A 16,184-nucleotide genomic window follows, 5' to 3' on the forward strand; every position below is an offset into this window, starting at 1 on the left:
AATGCAATTATGCCTAAATGAATCACCATTGTCAATTTGCCCTGTATAAAACGCTTATTATTGGCTCTAAAAGCACATTTATTTGAGAACAGGAGCGAAAACTATTGTGTGAATAAAATAGGCAAACTTCAGTGAGCTGGTCATTTAGTGAGAATGCCGGAAGAAAAAGTTACATCATTCAGGTGGAGGTCAGCGGCCCCGTGAAAGACATTCGTGTATGTTCATGTGTATTGTACCAAATTATTCCAGATTTGAAACAAATGATTGATACTAGCTCTAAATCTATGAATAAAAAATCTTAAGTAACTCTGGTAAGTTTAGTTAGTTGTTAATGTCTAATTATAAAAACGGTAACAATTTTATACTAGTTGAGAACAGTTTTGCCAACTTTTTGAGTGTTTTTGTAAGTTTTTTGCAAAATATAAATGAGGATTATATTGAAATTTTTGATCTAAAACTTCAAATCAAGATTTCTCCAGATTTCTCCTAGGGATTTTTTTAAAAATTGGTCCAGAGGTGCAAAATAACCTCAGAAATCGAGCCCTGTGCTCAGAATTGATGGACAATTTTTTTGCATAATAACGGTCTGTCGGGGCACCGTGATAGTGGTTCCCTATTTCGCCATACGTAATTACTTTAATGTCTACAAATTTTGAAAATTTTTGTGTGTCGTAGTAGTTAGATTTCAGATATATCTTGATGCTAAAGCATTCAAAAAGACCAAAAATGTGAAAATTATCAAAATATCTCCTATGGCCAAATAGGGAACCACTACGGCCATAAGTGGTACACTTTCCCTATGATCTATTTTGTGATTAAAACTCATTTATCACTTGAAAATATGATCATACTAGACTATTTAAAGCGAAATAAAAATAAAATAAAAAAATCATTTTGGACTAAAAAAAATCGATGTTAGAAAAAAAAATTCTCTAAAATATGCCCAATTTGGACGATTAAAATCTGAAGTGGCCGTTCTTTTTTTAAATCGACTTCAAAGTTCCGTCATTTGTAATATTCACTTTTTTCCTTCTTGGCAATAACGTCCCCACTGGGACAGAGCCGGCTTCTCAGCTAAGTGTTCTTATGAGCACTTCCATAGTAATTAATTGAGAGCTTTCTTTGCCTAAGTTGCCATTTTCGCATTCGTATATCGTGTGGCAGATAAATACTCTCTATGCCTAGGGAAGTCAAGGAAATTTAATTTACGAAAAGATCCTGGACCGACCGGGAATCGAACCCAGACACCTTCAGCATGGCTTTGCTTTGTGGCCGCGGACTCTAACCACTCGGCTAAGGAAGGCCCCAATATTCACTTATATAGTACTGTTCGATTGCTCGGCGCAGAACAGTGTTTCTGTGCTCAAATCACTAGTTACCACAGCACAGTAGGTACAACGGGGACATGCGTATCGGTATCAAACAGGTAAGTACATATTTTCTTCTTCTTCTTTCTTCTAGAAGCACCAACTGATACTATAGGTAAGTTTAAGTTCAATAGTTCACTTTATTCACTGGTAAGTTCATTACAATGCATAACTTTATTAAAATACTTTATTTATTGTTTCAAATAGCTAATTCACTTATACTACAATAATTCACTTTTACAAAGTTCACTTAATTTGCTGTTGGTTAAGGAGTTGTAGTAGATCGATGATGGCAGGCGTCGAGTAGTAGCAGAAACAGAGAGAAAGTCACGAGCGTGCTGGAGCTTTTATATTGAGTGTCTCCATCTTGTGAATGTTGCCGGAAGACTAGATAACGATTTTAACGAAGAAGAGCATAACCGATAAACGAGATAGTTGTTGCTGACGGTCGACAAGATATCACAAATAGATGGCGCTACGATGCACTATTCGTGTATACGAACAAGTACTAAAATAAGTGATTCTAATTTATGCGATTGTGGTGAAACTTATGAAGATACTGATCATATAGTTTTAAACTGCACTCGGTACATTATTCAAAGAAATAATTTTTTTGCGATTTAAAGAAAAATCATGATCATCTTCCTTCATCTGTACGAGACATTTTAGGAAGGAGATTTATACCATCTTTGAAATTACTTTATAGATTTTTAAGTGATGCTTCATATTATGTTTGATACTTGTTTCATTTTTAGTTCAGAATTGGTTTGAAGAATATTTCCCCAGGTCCGTCCCGTTTCGATGGTTTGAAGTAGATTCTGGTTCCATGTCCTCCTTGAAGATTTTGGCTCTGCTGTGGATTGATGCCGTTTGAGCCTTTAGTTTAAATATTTTTTATAACGATTTTAGAAAAGATGAAGAAGTTTTATGCCTTTTTAAAAACGATATCTTTAATGATAATCACTCAAAGGGGCTTTTCCCTCTTTCTATGTTTTTAGTTAAAATAAATAAATAAATAAAAAGTTACAAATTTCAAACAGCCTGTTGACTGATTTCAGTTCTGTTGGGCTTGAATGAGAAGGCACACATGTCTAGTTTCAGAAACCCTCCAGGAGATCCGGAGTTGGTCATGGTGGCCACCGGGAACCTGCTACATTCGAAAAAAAGTCCCTTAAGAGACCCTCATTTTGACGCAACTACAGATTCCAACTAGTAATCTATACCGTTCAAATATGGTTGAATAGATATTCACGTGTACTGTGAATGGTCTTCCTTAGCCGAGTGGTTAGAGTCCTAGGCAACAATACAAAGCCATGCTGAAGGTGTCTAGGTTGGATTCCCGGTAGGTCCAGGATCTTTTCGTAATGGAAATTTCCTTGACTTCCTTGGGTATAGAGTATCATCGCACCTGCCACACGATATACGAATGCGAAAACGGCAACTTTGGCAAAGAAAGCTCTCAGTTGATAACTGTGGAAGTACTCATAAGGACACTTAACTGAGAAGCAGGCTCTGTCCAAGTGAGGACGTAATGCCACTCGTCTAGGCTTATCACGTTCTTGTATGAAACGCTTATATTTTTCCTATCGTAAAAGCGGCATTTTCTCTCATCAGTTATCTGTAACCCCACAATTTTGTAAATTAATTATAGTAATAAAATCAAGCTATCAATCAACTCTTGCAAATTACAACTACTGTAACGAAACTATTGTTCACACTTCAATCACCATCATTAGAGATCGCGTGCCACTTCTACCGTTTGACACAGAGAAAAAAAAAAGATTCTGATAGCCACAACCCTAAGCCCTATTTGGACAAAAACGTCATCAGTGCAACACAGTGCATGAATGCGCATGACGATTTCACGGTCGCTCACTTATGGAGCTGCGTGAGTGCATTTCAAATCATGTTCGACCGTATTCAGCATGTGCAATTACACAGGAAATGCACATATCTCGGGGTACTGCTTAATACTGGCGACATCGATAAATTACGATTCAGTTTGATATCGCCCGTCGTTCCGAACTAACTATGGCAACATACAACCCAAACGCGAAACTTTGGAGCGGTCCAGCGCTACCAGGTGTTTTCAATCCGGAAGCCAATTTAGGGCAAATTTTCCTAAATGTTATGTCAAGACATCCATCCAAAGTGATTCAGATCAATGCCGACACCGGATATGAGATGAACTGCGCTGAGTTGAAGAAGCGAAGTGTCCGCGTGGCTCTGAATCTCCGAAAGCTGGGCTACCGACAAGGTGACTTGGTAACGCTGGCTTGTATCAACACGGACAATGTGGTTCCTGTATACGTCGGATGTCTGACTTTAGGATTGGTAGTCAATCCTCTAGCTGCGGTGTTCAACAAGGATGACCTGGGTCACATGATGCGATTGACGCAGTCGAAGGTCGTGTTCTGCGATGTGAACAACCTCACAGTGGTGAAGGAAGCTGTAGATGAGGCTATACGCGTTAAACCGAGGATCTACGTGATGGGCGCTGCTTCAGAATGCGCTTTGTCGGTGGAAGATCTTCTGTCTCCAGTGGAAGGCGAAGAAAGTTTTGAAGCGCCTTACCTTGGGAACTCGAAAGCCATCATGGCAGCGATTTTGTGCTCTTCGGGTACTACAGGGCGTCCAAAAGGTGTTTGCTATTCGCATGCCCATCTAATCGAGGCCGAAGGTTTCGCAGAGTAAGCTACTAATCGTTTTTCACTGGATATTTACTAAATGTCCTCATTTCGCAGAACTCTGAATGCCGGACCGATCTTCAACTTCAGTCAACTGTTTTGGTTAACCGGAGTGTTATCCGTTCACACTTCTTTACTGTACATCCGACCACGAGTCATCACTACCCAATCGTTCAGTGTCGACGCCTTTTTCTCCATAATAGAGAACTATAAAGTGGAAGACACCTTCACTCCTCCTGCTTGCATAGAAGCCATCCAAAGTCATCCTCGGTACCGTTCGATCAACTTCAGCAGTTTGAAGCGCTGGACCATCGGTGGGGCTCCGGTATCTACGGATATCCTGGCTAGTCTAGCGAAACGCTTCCAAGCAACCGACGTGAAACCTATCTACGGTTGTTCTGAAGTGGGTCTCATCGTCTCTTCTATGTTACCGTTCGCGATTGGATCCGTTGGATCGCTTTCCAAAAATGTGACGGTAAAAATTGTGGATGACTTGGGAAACAAGCTTGGTCCCAACGAAAAAGGGGAAATACGTGCCAGGTTCAAACATCAATTTTTGGTAATGTCCTAGGTTCAGATAGCATAGCTTTTTCTACTAACAACGAAATTCTATTCCAGGGATACCTTAACAACGCCCAAATGACTCTGGATGCCAGCGATGACGAAGGGTTCTTCAAAACCGGAGATGTCGGCTATTTCGACGCGAACGGTTTCCTGTACGTGGTCGATCGCATCAAGGACATCATCAAGTACATGAACTACCAGATATCGCCGTCGGATTTGGAGGAAGTGATTCTGAAGATTGACGGGGTGAAGCAGGTTTGCGTCGCCGGGGTTCCAACGGTGGATCGTTCGTCCGATTTGCCGACGGCTATGGTTGTTCTGCAACCGGGTTCAAAGCTGACGGAAGGAGAAATCGTGAAGCAGGTTGAACAGCAAGTTGGCGACTACAAACGTCTCCGTGGAGGAGTATACTTCGTCGATCGTTTACCCTTGTCACCATCGGGGAAAATTCTTCGAAGAGTTGTGAGGGAGATGTTGTGGGAAATTAAAGGGTTCAAGTAATTTACTGTTGCTTATTACTTGGAATTATTTGCAGTGGAAACTGTTAAATAATTTAACTAGCTAGACCCAGGCCCGGATTTGGGGGGGTGCCAAGGGGGCAAATGCCAAAATTAAGAACAAACAACATTTCAAAATACCTTTCAATACCTTTCTCTTTGCACATTTTAACATATAATTCAAAATTTTAAGTCAATTTTCCATAATTTGAGTTAATTTTTTCCCCACCTAATATTCGAATCGCACAGTATGGTTTGGTCAATTATTACACTGCGGAACACGTTTTTGTCTCCAGCACCAAAATACCGGTATTCACTTAATTAAGGGTTGCTGAATCCATTGCCGTTTTCAGAAATATCATAGAACATCTAGTTTTTGAGATATTGACTGTTGAAAATGCAAAAAAATGACTATTTCAGCCAACTTGCATGCAAGTTTGCCAACTTGTAAGGTAATATATTGGCTTAATTTGCCACAGAATTCAAACTTTATATGTATAACGATACTTATCATCAAAGTTTGTATTACTTTCGATACGGAAAAGTTATTTTTTGATGGTTTAGAGAATTGTTGTATTTAGCCATATAGAAGAAACGAAGAATTTTGTATGGAGACTGCAAGCATGTTGAAAAAATCGGTTTAATCGAAATTTAATCGCGCAATTTCAATCAAATTTTGTCTGAAATGAAAGTTCAAGTTCTATTTTGCATGTTTGGTGGATTAGATTACAAAAAAGTATGATAAATTGTACTTTAAATTTCATGTAAACATTAATAAAATCAGTGTTTTATACAACTTTGGCGACCTGTAGCTAAAAATTGTGACGTGCTGGAACATTTCTGAGAATGGCGTCAGATTCAGCAACCCCAAATCTACTAGACACACATAATTTGATCCTTGAGACACGCAAAAATGTCATTTTTGTTACGCTGTGTTATCAATGATTATAAGAAATATGATTTTTTCAAAAAAATATTGGAATTAAAGATGCGTCAAACGTTTTTGCAGGAACTTAAAAAATACGGCCAAACCTGTAAGGCACTGCTCAATTCAAATAATTGAAAAATTTGAATGTATTTGAAATGCTATCAGAAACGAAATTCTTTTATGTTGCGGTAGTCAGTATTTTTTTTCTCTACTTTGTATGCCATAGTGTATGAAGTTTTCTTTGAATTCAGTATAGGCTTAGTTTTGATTTAGTAAAGGCTTAGCTTGGAATATATTCCATAAAATATACAGTACCAGCATGAGAACAGTACTTAAAGGCCGATTTTTATACAACATCAAACAGCTTCTAACAAACCGATTGGCCTGTAATTTGAATAACATCTTATGAAAAACTTGAAATTTAATTTATAAGAAATTAATCAAATTCTATTCAAGAGTTTGGAACAAATAATATTTGATAGAAAGCAAAACATTTCAAATTGCTTTATAATTGAAATGTGAATATTTAGAAGCAGGCATGCTTCTGTTCACTTAGATGAAATGCAAAACATTGTAGAAGATTATACTTATCGTAAATTGTTTGTTTTCAAAATATCTTAGTATCAAAATTTGAACATTTTTGTCAAAATGGGCGAATGTTGATAACTTAGACACTTTTGCATAGAAATTGTAAATCATCACAGATCTAATTTGAAGATATTTCCAACATGCAATTCAAATTTCAGGTCAATCGGTTTGCTAGATGCAGAGATGCAGATCTCCAAACTTAACATTTTTTATGAAAATTAGCCTTTGTGTGCTTTATTCTAGCGAGTACTGTAAATATTTTTTTTCCATCCAGAGACAAATTGGAAACTTGCAGCAAACAGAATCACAAGGAACTTTGGAGAAAAACGGCTTTGAACATTTTCAGCAATTTTTCACTCCATAATCATAAAGAAGCCAAAAACCAGCCAAACTTCTACGAATTGCTATATTTTTTCCCATTGGACGAAAAATCACATTAAAATACTGTTGGAAAGTTTTAAAACAGTTGAATTTTTCAATGTATTGCATATAGATCACAATCTCGTTTAAAACTCAAATTCAATACGTTGGTTTGCAGAATCTCAAAACGTGATAAATTTTGTATAAAGGGACCCCCTTTATGAGGTCTAACCCGGGCCCCCCGAAGCCCAAATCCGGCACTGGCTAGACCGAAATTCAAGTCTCCATATAGTGTAATAAAAACTATCTATTTCTACACAAAAATGTTCACTGAGCTTCTATAACCTATAAAATAAATTTCGAATGCAATCAACTATTACGATTTCTGCCCAAACATGTACACTAGACTTCTATAATAAAGTTTATAACGAAAAAACTACATGCCAACGCTTTACATTTCGATATTTTGGGTATTTCAGAGCTTCGAAATTGAAATAAATTTGAAAAGTAATTTAATTTAAAATGTGAATTAATACACAAAGATATTCACTATACTTCAGCAGTCATGTTTCAGTTATCTCTTTCAATTTGCTTTATAGGAGATCAGTTTGAAAAAAAGTTTCCATAGTTTTCTAAGTAATAGATAGTTTAAAAATAATCAAAAATTTATCTGTGATTTTATGGCTTTCGCAGTCTAGGGAAATCAAAACGGAAAGTTTTGATTTCCCTAGACTACGAAAGCCATGAAAACACAGTTAAAATCCTTCCAGTCGAGTATCCTAGAACAAAAGTTTATATTTCTGCTCAAACACGTTCGTTGGGCTTCTACATTCAAATGTATGTAGAAAAACTATATTTCGATGGGTCGAATTTTGATTTATAGGAAAACAGGTTGAAAAATAGTGTTTTTTTCGTAATTTTTAAGCGAAAACAAATTTTGAGTGTAATTAAAAATTTACAATTGAACTCAAACATGTTGATTGGGATTTTTTTAACTAATTTAACGTAATTTCTCACCTTGAACGTTGTCACAATGCAAAATTTGTGCCAACTGGAAAATATGTTTTGTTAGAAAAACTGTAGGTGTAATGTTTATTTAAACAACTTTAAAATGAATATTGATTTTGAATAGTGTCTGATTCCATTGCAGCAAAAATGTTGAAAATCGCTAAGAAATCGACGGAGATATGCATTGTCAGAGTTAGGGCCGATTTCTTCACCTTCGCTTAAGCCGTAAACCACGTTTACCCATACGATTAAACCTGGTTTAAGGCCTAAGCGGTGGTGAAGAAACCGCTTATTAGACATATAACTTTTTCTGGCCCCATATGTTTTCTCCCCTTTGGTAGTAAAAGAGTTGAACTTTTTCATCCGAAATTATTTCTTACTAACCTTATAAGGTATAAGTATACTGTTTCTAAAGGTTTAAGTATACTGTTTCTAAAGGATCAACTAACATGATTTTTTTCTTAATAAAATGCAAAATTAATTCTATGGAGCTGTCAGATATTGACGACACACTTTCAAGAAGTTTTTTGGATCGTCACCATAGACTTTAATTTTTTTTTGCTGAAACTGTGTGTATTTTATGGGAACATAACCATTTTGCCCTTTTTTATTTTGGTTTTTGCACAAGCAGTTAGCCTGAAATAAGATGATTGTAAACATGATGATAATAAATCTTCGAGCTGTTTAGTAGAATACCTATAAGTAGATGAAAAAACCGAATTTAGTACTATACCATTTAATTCCACTAGATTTTTTATCCTTTGACAGATACGCGTATTTCGACCTCAACTGTAAAGCCGTCTTCAGTGTCGTGTACTAGACTCGACTTGTCTTTCCAATATTTTGCTGTTCGGATAATTTGCGGACACCCTGTATATAACTTCTATTAGATGATATTTAATTGCATTTGTTGTATTTTTATAGATTAATGACTTTATCTTTTTGTGCTAGTTTTCGACCCACTGTCTTATTTTTCGACCCATGCATGTGCTAGTTTTCGACCTGTACCAGATTGAAACAATATAGCGGGTATATTGTATGAAAAAAAAATTGAAACTGTTGAATATTCTTCTTTTGATTTTTCTTTTAGAATTACATTCCAGTGGAAACAGTGTATGCTTCCCATTTCCGTAACGAACTTTATGATAAGCAGTTCAACAGTTATTATCTGATAGATCTATGGAATGCTCCTGAATACCATAAATACTGGTTTTGTATCCCTGTCACATCCTTTGAAGATATTGAATGTAAAACGTTTCGTCAATAGTCTAATAGATTGTTTGTGGAATTGCGTGATTAAGTTGTGAACTACGATATCATAATTTGAGAAGAAAACAACCATCATCGTTTAACGTTTTTTTTTGCTCAAAATTTAAGCAATGTTCAATGTGTGTTTTTTTTTTTTCATTTTTGATGATTGCTGATGATTGAATGATGGGTTCTTGATCCTTATGTACAACCTGTACATAAGGATAAGCGACATTCATAAACACTGATCGATTTTTCTACCATTTAAACGGTTTTACGTGGATCAAACTACATTATATTCTACTGTTGCGATAGGATATAGTACAGCAATGTGATATTGCCATTTAAACATGTAAAACCATTTTGTATAAAACATTCATTTTATTTCATTATTTAATAGTTCAAGTAAAAACTCAAATTCTTCTCTTAGCTCTCGACTTTGACTGCTTTTTCAGGCTTTGACTTTTATTTTATGGGTCATTTCGGTACATTGTTTTCCTTTTTTTTCACTACAAATTTTGCTCGAATCGTTTTGCTTCAGCGTGGTCTTGTTTCTTCATTTCGGATTCTCTCTTCAACTCCTTTCTAAGAATATTGCGATATTATTTATCTTGCTCTATCAATTCACCTGGATGGTTGTCTTTAAAATAGTTTTGCCTTTCAGCAGTATCAAGAAACCCTTCAACATGCTCCAACATTGAGTCACATTTCACTAGCCATCCCCGTCGCTGACTGCCGAATATCAACTCTTCAAATTCGGTCTCCTCCTCCATTATGGTCGGTCCAGGACGAATAACGGACTGATAGATATTTCTTCGCTAATCTTGAATTGAATATGTATATGAAATTTCGGAATTCCATAATAGAGTTCTTGTTGACTACCTTAGATGCTATTTGCTGGATGTCGGCTACTGCGTAGACTTGTCTGTACTTTTCTGGGCGCTATAATATGTTAATCCATATAATTTTGATAAAATTGAAGCAAGATCAGTATTTTTCTTACCGTTTTGGTTCAAAACCGTTGAAGCAAGAAATTCAACTCCACGAAAGAACAACCACCACTATGAACGATGTTTACTTTTGATGAAGGGTCGAAAACTAAAACACATCACCTGCTGAAATCATGGCATGCTTTTTCGATCGGTCGAAAATTGAAACCTGGTGTTTCAATTTTCGAACAATTTCAAACGCGTAATAAAATTTATTTTCATTTATAGATGCACAAAATTAATTACAATTTGCTTAAATTTTATCAGGTTTCACCAAACTTTATCGATTAGGCATCACTTTGATCAGTTTTTATACTGATTTGAGCCTTTTCAATATGTGACGAATTTTCATCAATGGAAGAAAAAGGACTGATTCAGACACAAGAAAATCAGGATTTATCAATTTAGGATTAAAACTCCGTTACATAGATGCATTTTTTATTGGATCATGATAGATTTAACTGCAATGGCATATTCCAGTGATTTATAAATGTTTGAAAATTTCAAATAGTAGTTAAAATAACGTTTGTTTTATCAATGGGTCGAAAATTAGCACTGGGTCGAAAATTAGATCCCTTACCCTATATACGCCAACGAACGATAAGCCCGATGACATGAACGATGAATTCTATGAGAGCCTGGATAAGGCCTACGGAGAGTGCCCAAAACAAGACGTCAAGATAGTTATCGGCGACGCAAATGCGCAGATCGGGAAAGCAGATTTTTTCCGACCCGTCATTAGAACGGAAAGCCTTCATTCCGTTACCAATGATAACACAGCGCAACAAAAATGACATGTTTGAGTGACGGAGATGTACCAGCAATAGGGCTGAAAATCTCCTTAATAAAGATAATAATAATAATAATAATGTTTGAGTGTCTCAAGGGTCTAATTATATGTCTCTAGTAGATTTGAGGTTGCTGAATCTGATGCTGTTCTCAGAAATATCCCAGCACGTCACAATTTTTAGCTACAGGTCGCCAAAATTGTATAAAATATGGTTTTATTGATGTTTACCTAAAATTTGAAGTATATTTTATCAAACTTTTTTGCGATCTCATCCACCAAGTATGCAAAAGAGGACTTAAACTTTCGTTTCAGATACATTTTGGTTGAAGTTTCACGAATAAATTTAGATTGAATCGTTTTTTTTTCAACAAGCTTGCAGTCTCCATACAAAATTCTTCGTTTCTCTTATGATGATGATGATGATATAAGCTGCCATCTATTGTAGCAAGGTATCCACCGGTAGCAATGGCCTGTTCTAACAAAACAATTTGTTCAAAATTGTATGACTATTTGTATTCAATCATACTCCTGACTGAAGGGCCAAAAACGAATGGCGGACCCGTAAGCAGAGACACTTACGCGAAACCCGCAAGTGAAAAAGAATCTCCTTCCAAAAGTAAGTTCACACAAACAGTCGTACAATCAAGCCCTTGCTTGTCAGAAAGACCCAATAGATGGGAAGAAGAGCCCGCCCTTTTTCCACGAAATGTTGGCAATAGGAAGTTGACAGTTTCACTCTTCCTATCCATCTCGCTTCAATCGGGTGCCCTGATGGTCCCACCCAACCCAAAATGCATGAAACATTGGAAATATAATCAAATAATACAATTCATCATGAAAAGATCTCACCGGTTTTCTTTATCCTTGCAGCTGGTCGTCAAAACGATGTCGTCGAACTATTCCACCGTTATTTATAGAGTATTATTTATGCGAGTAACTACGAAACTGTTCAAAACCCGGGAAAAAAACAAACTCCCACTTCTGCGATAGGGCGGTACGAAAATCGGATCCACTTGCTGATCTTCTCGAAAATCGAAAAAAAGGCCAGAACACTTTGCTTATGCGAAAACTGTACCCGCTTGCTGGGCTTCTCGAAATAAAGATCGAACGGTAAAGTTGCGAAAATCAAACGGGCACTGTATCAATATGCAACACTCCAATTGAACACCATTGTACATGCCCAGTTTTCTAATCGTACCATCATCTTGCTCATACCCGCCTCTCTTTCCCCCTTCCAAGAGATCACTTTAGTCTGTTGGTGTGGGTAAGCCTCGCAAGCAGCAATTCTCCACACGCTTATCTCTCACACCACATCACTTCCACCCGTCCTACCTTTCACTACCACTACTACTGAGACCGCGTTCACTCAAACACTTATCACTTCTCCCCGCGCATGCTGTCATCGATAATTTTTTTCACATCAAGTCCACCTTTTAAAATTCTAAATTATTAACTTTTTATACATTTTCCAATTGAAATTTAACTTGCACTCGCGACTTTGCTCTTTTCTACGTTCGGATATATGTTTTTCATCTATTTTACCATGACATTTCCACTTTTTTTTCACCATTTGAATACCATGTTAAAAATGCACGACTTTCCCTCAGCCAGTGCTGCCCGGGTTCCCAAAATTCTTCGTTTCTCTTATATGACAAAATACAATACTTTTTTAAACCATCAAAAAATAACTTTTCCGCATCAAAAGCATTATAAACTTTGATGATAAGTATTGTTATACACATTAAACCAGCTGGCAAACTTGCATGCAAGTTGGCTAAAATAGTCAATTTTTGCATTTTCAACAACCAATATCTCAAAAACTAGACGTGCTATGATATTTCTGTAAACGGCAATGGATTCAGCAACCCCTAATTAAGTAAATAGAGGTACACTCCCGTGCAAAAGTTTGGGTTCACCCCCTAAAAAACATACAAAAGTGTTCTGTCCATATCTCTGAGATTACAAGTCCAATTGAAACTCTTTAAGCCGCATTCGAAAGGCAAAGAGTTATCCTTACTTCGTATGTATTTTTCCAAAAACATTTTTTTGAATTTTGTATACTAAACTTTTACTTAAAGTTGTGGTATTTTTCAAAAAACACACTGAAAAATCATATCCAATTTCCTCAGCATTGGATCGACCAACATTTTAAATCAATGTGTCATTAGAATCGTAATCTTATATTCTTTGAAGAGACCCAATGAAATTTTGGCGGAAAAATCTAGAAAGTATTCAAAATCAGTGAAACAGTCAGTCCTTTGGTTCAGAAAGGGGTACGGGTACGCGTTTTGCCAACTCGGTCGAGGCAGATTTCTTGTGTGAACAAGTTACAACATGGACGTTCTAAAGTGCCAGAATGAAGTGTTGTGCTTGTGGGGAGCACTTGAAGATGGGATGGAAGGTCATTACTTCGCGTTCGTGCTATACTTCTGCTTATCTATAAAGTTATGTACAATAACCGACCCTTAGCTTAACTATTTAAATTAAAAGTTGCAACTACAATAATTGTTTTGAGCTTACTAACATGTCGTCGCGTTAATTTAATCATAATGATCTTTTATCTACATCCGTCGAACCATTCTGAATGGCCGTTGTGAGAATATCACTAAAACCTTCTCACATGCAATAAAGCTGGATTGTCCTACATTGAAACATTAAGGTTTTTGCTCTTTTGGATTCATTTTTTGTTGTTCGTCATCAGTAGTGTTGAGATGTCCTGAATGCCGCACATGGCGTACAGTGAACATTGCCATGGAGTTTTTCGGAAGCTGCCTTGGGATTGGTACCATGGGAATTAAAAGAGTGAATTTTGTATGATTTCATTGTAGGTCAATACAGCAATAAAGCATGTAACAATCACTAACATTTCTTTTCTCTTTATCCCTGTTTTCATATCTAACCCGCCATTACAACGAGGAAAAAATCATCCGAGAGGAAATACATGGCAGCGTATTGGCCGAGAAAAGATAAGTATTATGTTTCTGTAAATATTCTTATAACTGATTGCAAGGTGAATAAGATCAACTAAATTTTTTACTAATAACAAACTTGTTCCACAGAGCTATTTACAAAAAAAAACCACACAAAACCCTCCTTTTCCATATCCTTAGGCAAAACACTTCACTGCCGCTATATGTATGACTGATTCATGCTCTTTTGGCCTTGCATCATTCATACGTGTATTGGAAGTCAAGAGTAGCATAGCTTAGCTTAGACTGACTACACATCAATGGTTGCTATTCCGTGATTGACCGAAGTCAGTGAAAATGCACAAAGAATCAACTAGAAGATCGGCTGGGATTTGCCATATTCTTCTTCAGTGTGCATAATTCAGTGCCTCTATTTATACATGGTCAATAACGACGCCGGCCACGTCCTTGCAGTCAGTTGGGATTGAGGGAAGGAATGTTAGTGTGTAACCTTTGCTTGGAGACCGTGTTTGCCTCTGCATCTCCACAAAGGTTACTGGGAGGGATGTTTGTTAATGGGGAGGACCGTTACAGGATTCACTTTGATAAGCGATTAGACCATGATAAATAATTATTGGTGAGATATAAACATGCTTATATGTAAATATAATATTTTCATTTGATATGAACAATATCTATGTAGAGAAAAATTATGCCGACACTTGACGTGACGATCCTTTCAAAGTTTGTTGAATAAAGTGAACCTTTCGCAAGTCTACACTCGTAGTGTCGAACCATTCAAAGTTTTGTTATTTTTTTCATTTCAAAAATAAAGGTAAAAGGAAAAAGGCGTTCTGAAAAAAAAAATTAGACATAAATAATTTATGAATCAGAGTTTATGTCGACACTCACAGTGACGAACCTTTCAAAGTTTGTTGAAAAATCATATTTACGTCTCACCGTTGTAACGATTAAAGGTGCAGTCATACATATTTTATATATTAGAAATAGTCGTATGAAACGAGCTCACCAATTGATCCGTCATCCTTGAGCAGCAACAATCCACTTTTAGCTTCACTCGTTTGCTCAGCTATATAAAAGTACTCAGAGAAAATAGGCGCGCGACCCGAGAGGGAAAACAACTGACGACTTCTCGGGCTACACTTGAACTTACCTAAATCTTTGAAATCTCAAACCAATCATGTACGCGCCATTATTTGCGCTCAAAAAAGCTTTAAACTATTAAAATCGGTTGAAAAATGGCAGAGATATTGACAAAAATGATGTGCGTGCGGCTCTGGTGAACCCAAACTTTTGCACGATTTGCATCATACTGAGGGGTGAACCCAAACTTTTGCCCGTCATGCCATACGTTGTCAAACGTCTTGTCGACGTCTAACAAATCCATGGCAGTGGACTTGGATACAACTTTGTTACTTCTGATGGCGTTCATCACCCTTACAAGCTGGTGAGTTGTGGAATGCCCCTTCCTAAACACCAAGTGTTCCCGCAGGAGAATGTTCCGTTCATCGACAAACTTGACGAGTCGGTAGAGGGTGAGCTTTTCAAAGAGTTTGCTCAGCGCTGAAAGCAGGCTGATAGGCCTATGGCTCTATGATAGAGTTTGGTTCTTCCCGGGTTTCCGGATCGGTATGATCTTGGCAATCTTCCAGGAGCTTGGAAAGTAGTGCATCCGTATATATCCGTATAATTCCAAGCATCTGTTGTGCTCAAAAGTTCGTTAACTTTGATGTTTAAATTTTTGAGGATGAGGTTGAAGATCCCATCCCGGGCGCCTTCATGTTTTTGGTTTGCTTCAGCGCTGAGCAGATCTGTTCAGAGGTGATCCTGTTTTCTGGTGGGACAGCACAAGGGGAGGTATCTATATCGTGGATGCATTGCGCATTGGGATGAGGCAATGTGATCACCGATCGCATTGACTTTATTGAGCGGAGTGATCAGAAGCGAATCACTGACCTTGAGAGGTGGAACAGGTTTTGGGTGGGATTTCAGGACTTTGGCTACCTTATGGTATGGTTACGGATTGAAGGCATTCTGGAAGCAATCTGCCTATTCAGATCGGCCGTTTCACTTTTCATGCTCAGATCATCGGTCCTCTGAAACTGGCGTCTACCTATATTGCGCAGGCCGATAAGCATTTGGGTGTGGGAATCAAGAATCAATGGCAACAAACTTACCCCTCACTGGAACTCGCCTCACACACATCTCGTCAGTACACTTAAGTTTGG

General features: G+C 37.2%; 1 protein-coding gene and 1 long non-coding RNA gene across 2 annotated transcripts; one reads left to right on the forward strand and one right to left on the reverse strand.

Annotated features, from left to right (window-relative positions):
- Window positions 1-3,305: 3,305 nt before the first annotated feature.
- LOC5575570 (4-coumarate--CoA ligase 1) lies at window positions 3,306-5,312 on the forward strand. The gene is made up of 3 exons (XM_001661995.2): window positions 3,306-4,057; window positions 4,112-4,613; window positions 4,673-5,312. The coding sequence occupies exons 1-3, from the start codon at window positions 3,399-3,401 to the stop codon at window positions 5,117-5,119; spliced, it is 1,608 nt and encodes a 535-aa protein (XP_001662045.1). The 5' UTR covers window positions 3,306-3,398; the 3' UTR covers window positions 5,120-5,312.
- A 4,403-nt stretch (window positions 5,313-9,715) lies between these two features.
- On the reverse strand, window positions 9,716-10,802 carry LOC110677100. The gene is made up of 2 exons (XR_002500941.1): window positions 10,130-10,802; window positions 9,716-10,070 (listed from the first exon to the last, which is right to left on the reverse strand). It is a non-coding gene; the product is annotated as an uncharacterized LOC110677100 (long non-coding RNA).
- Between the last annotated feature and the right edge of the window lie 5,382 nt (window positions 10,803-16,184).

The sequence above is a fragment of the Aedes aegypti genome, chromosome 2, assembly GCF_002204515.2.
Source record: "Aedes aegypti strain LVP_AGWG chromosome 2, AaegL5.0 Primary Assembly, whole genome shotgun sequence".
NCBI lineage: Eukaryota > Metazoa > Arthropoda > Insecta > Diptera > Culicidae > Aedes > Aedes aegypti.

What these genes read in the sequence shown, in the direction of transcription:
- LOC5575570 (XM_001661995.2), top strand. Translation starts at nt 3,399, where the DNA reads ATGGCAACATACAACCCAAACGCGAAACTTTGGAGCGGTCCAGCGCTA. An exon ending in GAGGCCGAAGGTTTCGCAGA is followed by an intron (nt 4,058 to 4,111) that starts GTAAGCTACTAA and finishes CTCATTTCGCAG; the next exon opens with AACTCTGAATGCCGGACCGA. An exon ending in GGTTCAAACATCAATTTTTG is followed by an intron (nt 4,614 to 4,672) that starts GTAATGTCCTAG and finishes ATTCTATTCCAG; the next exon opens with GGATACCTTAACAACGCCCA.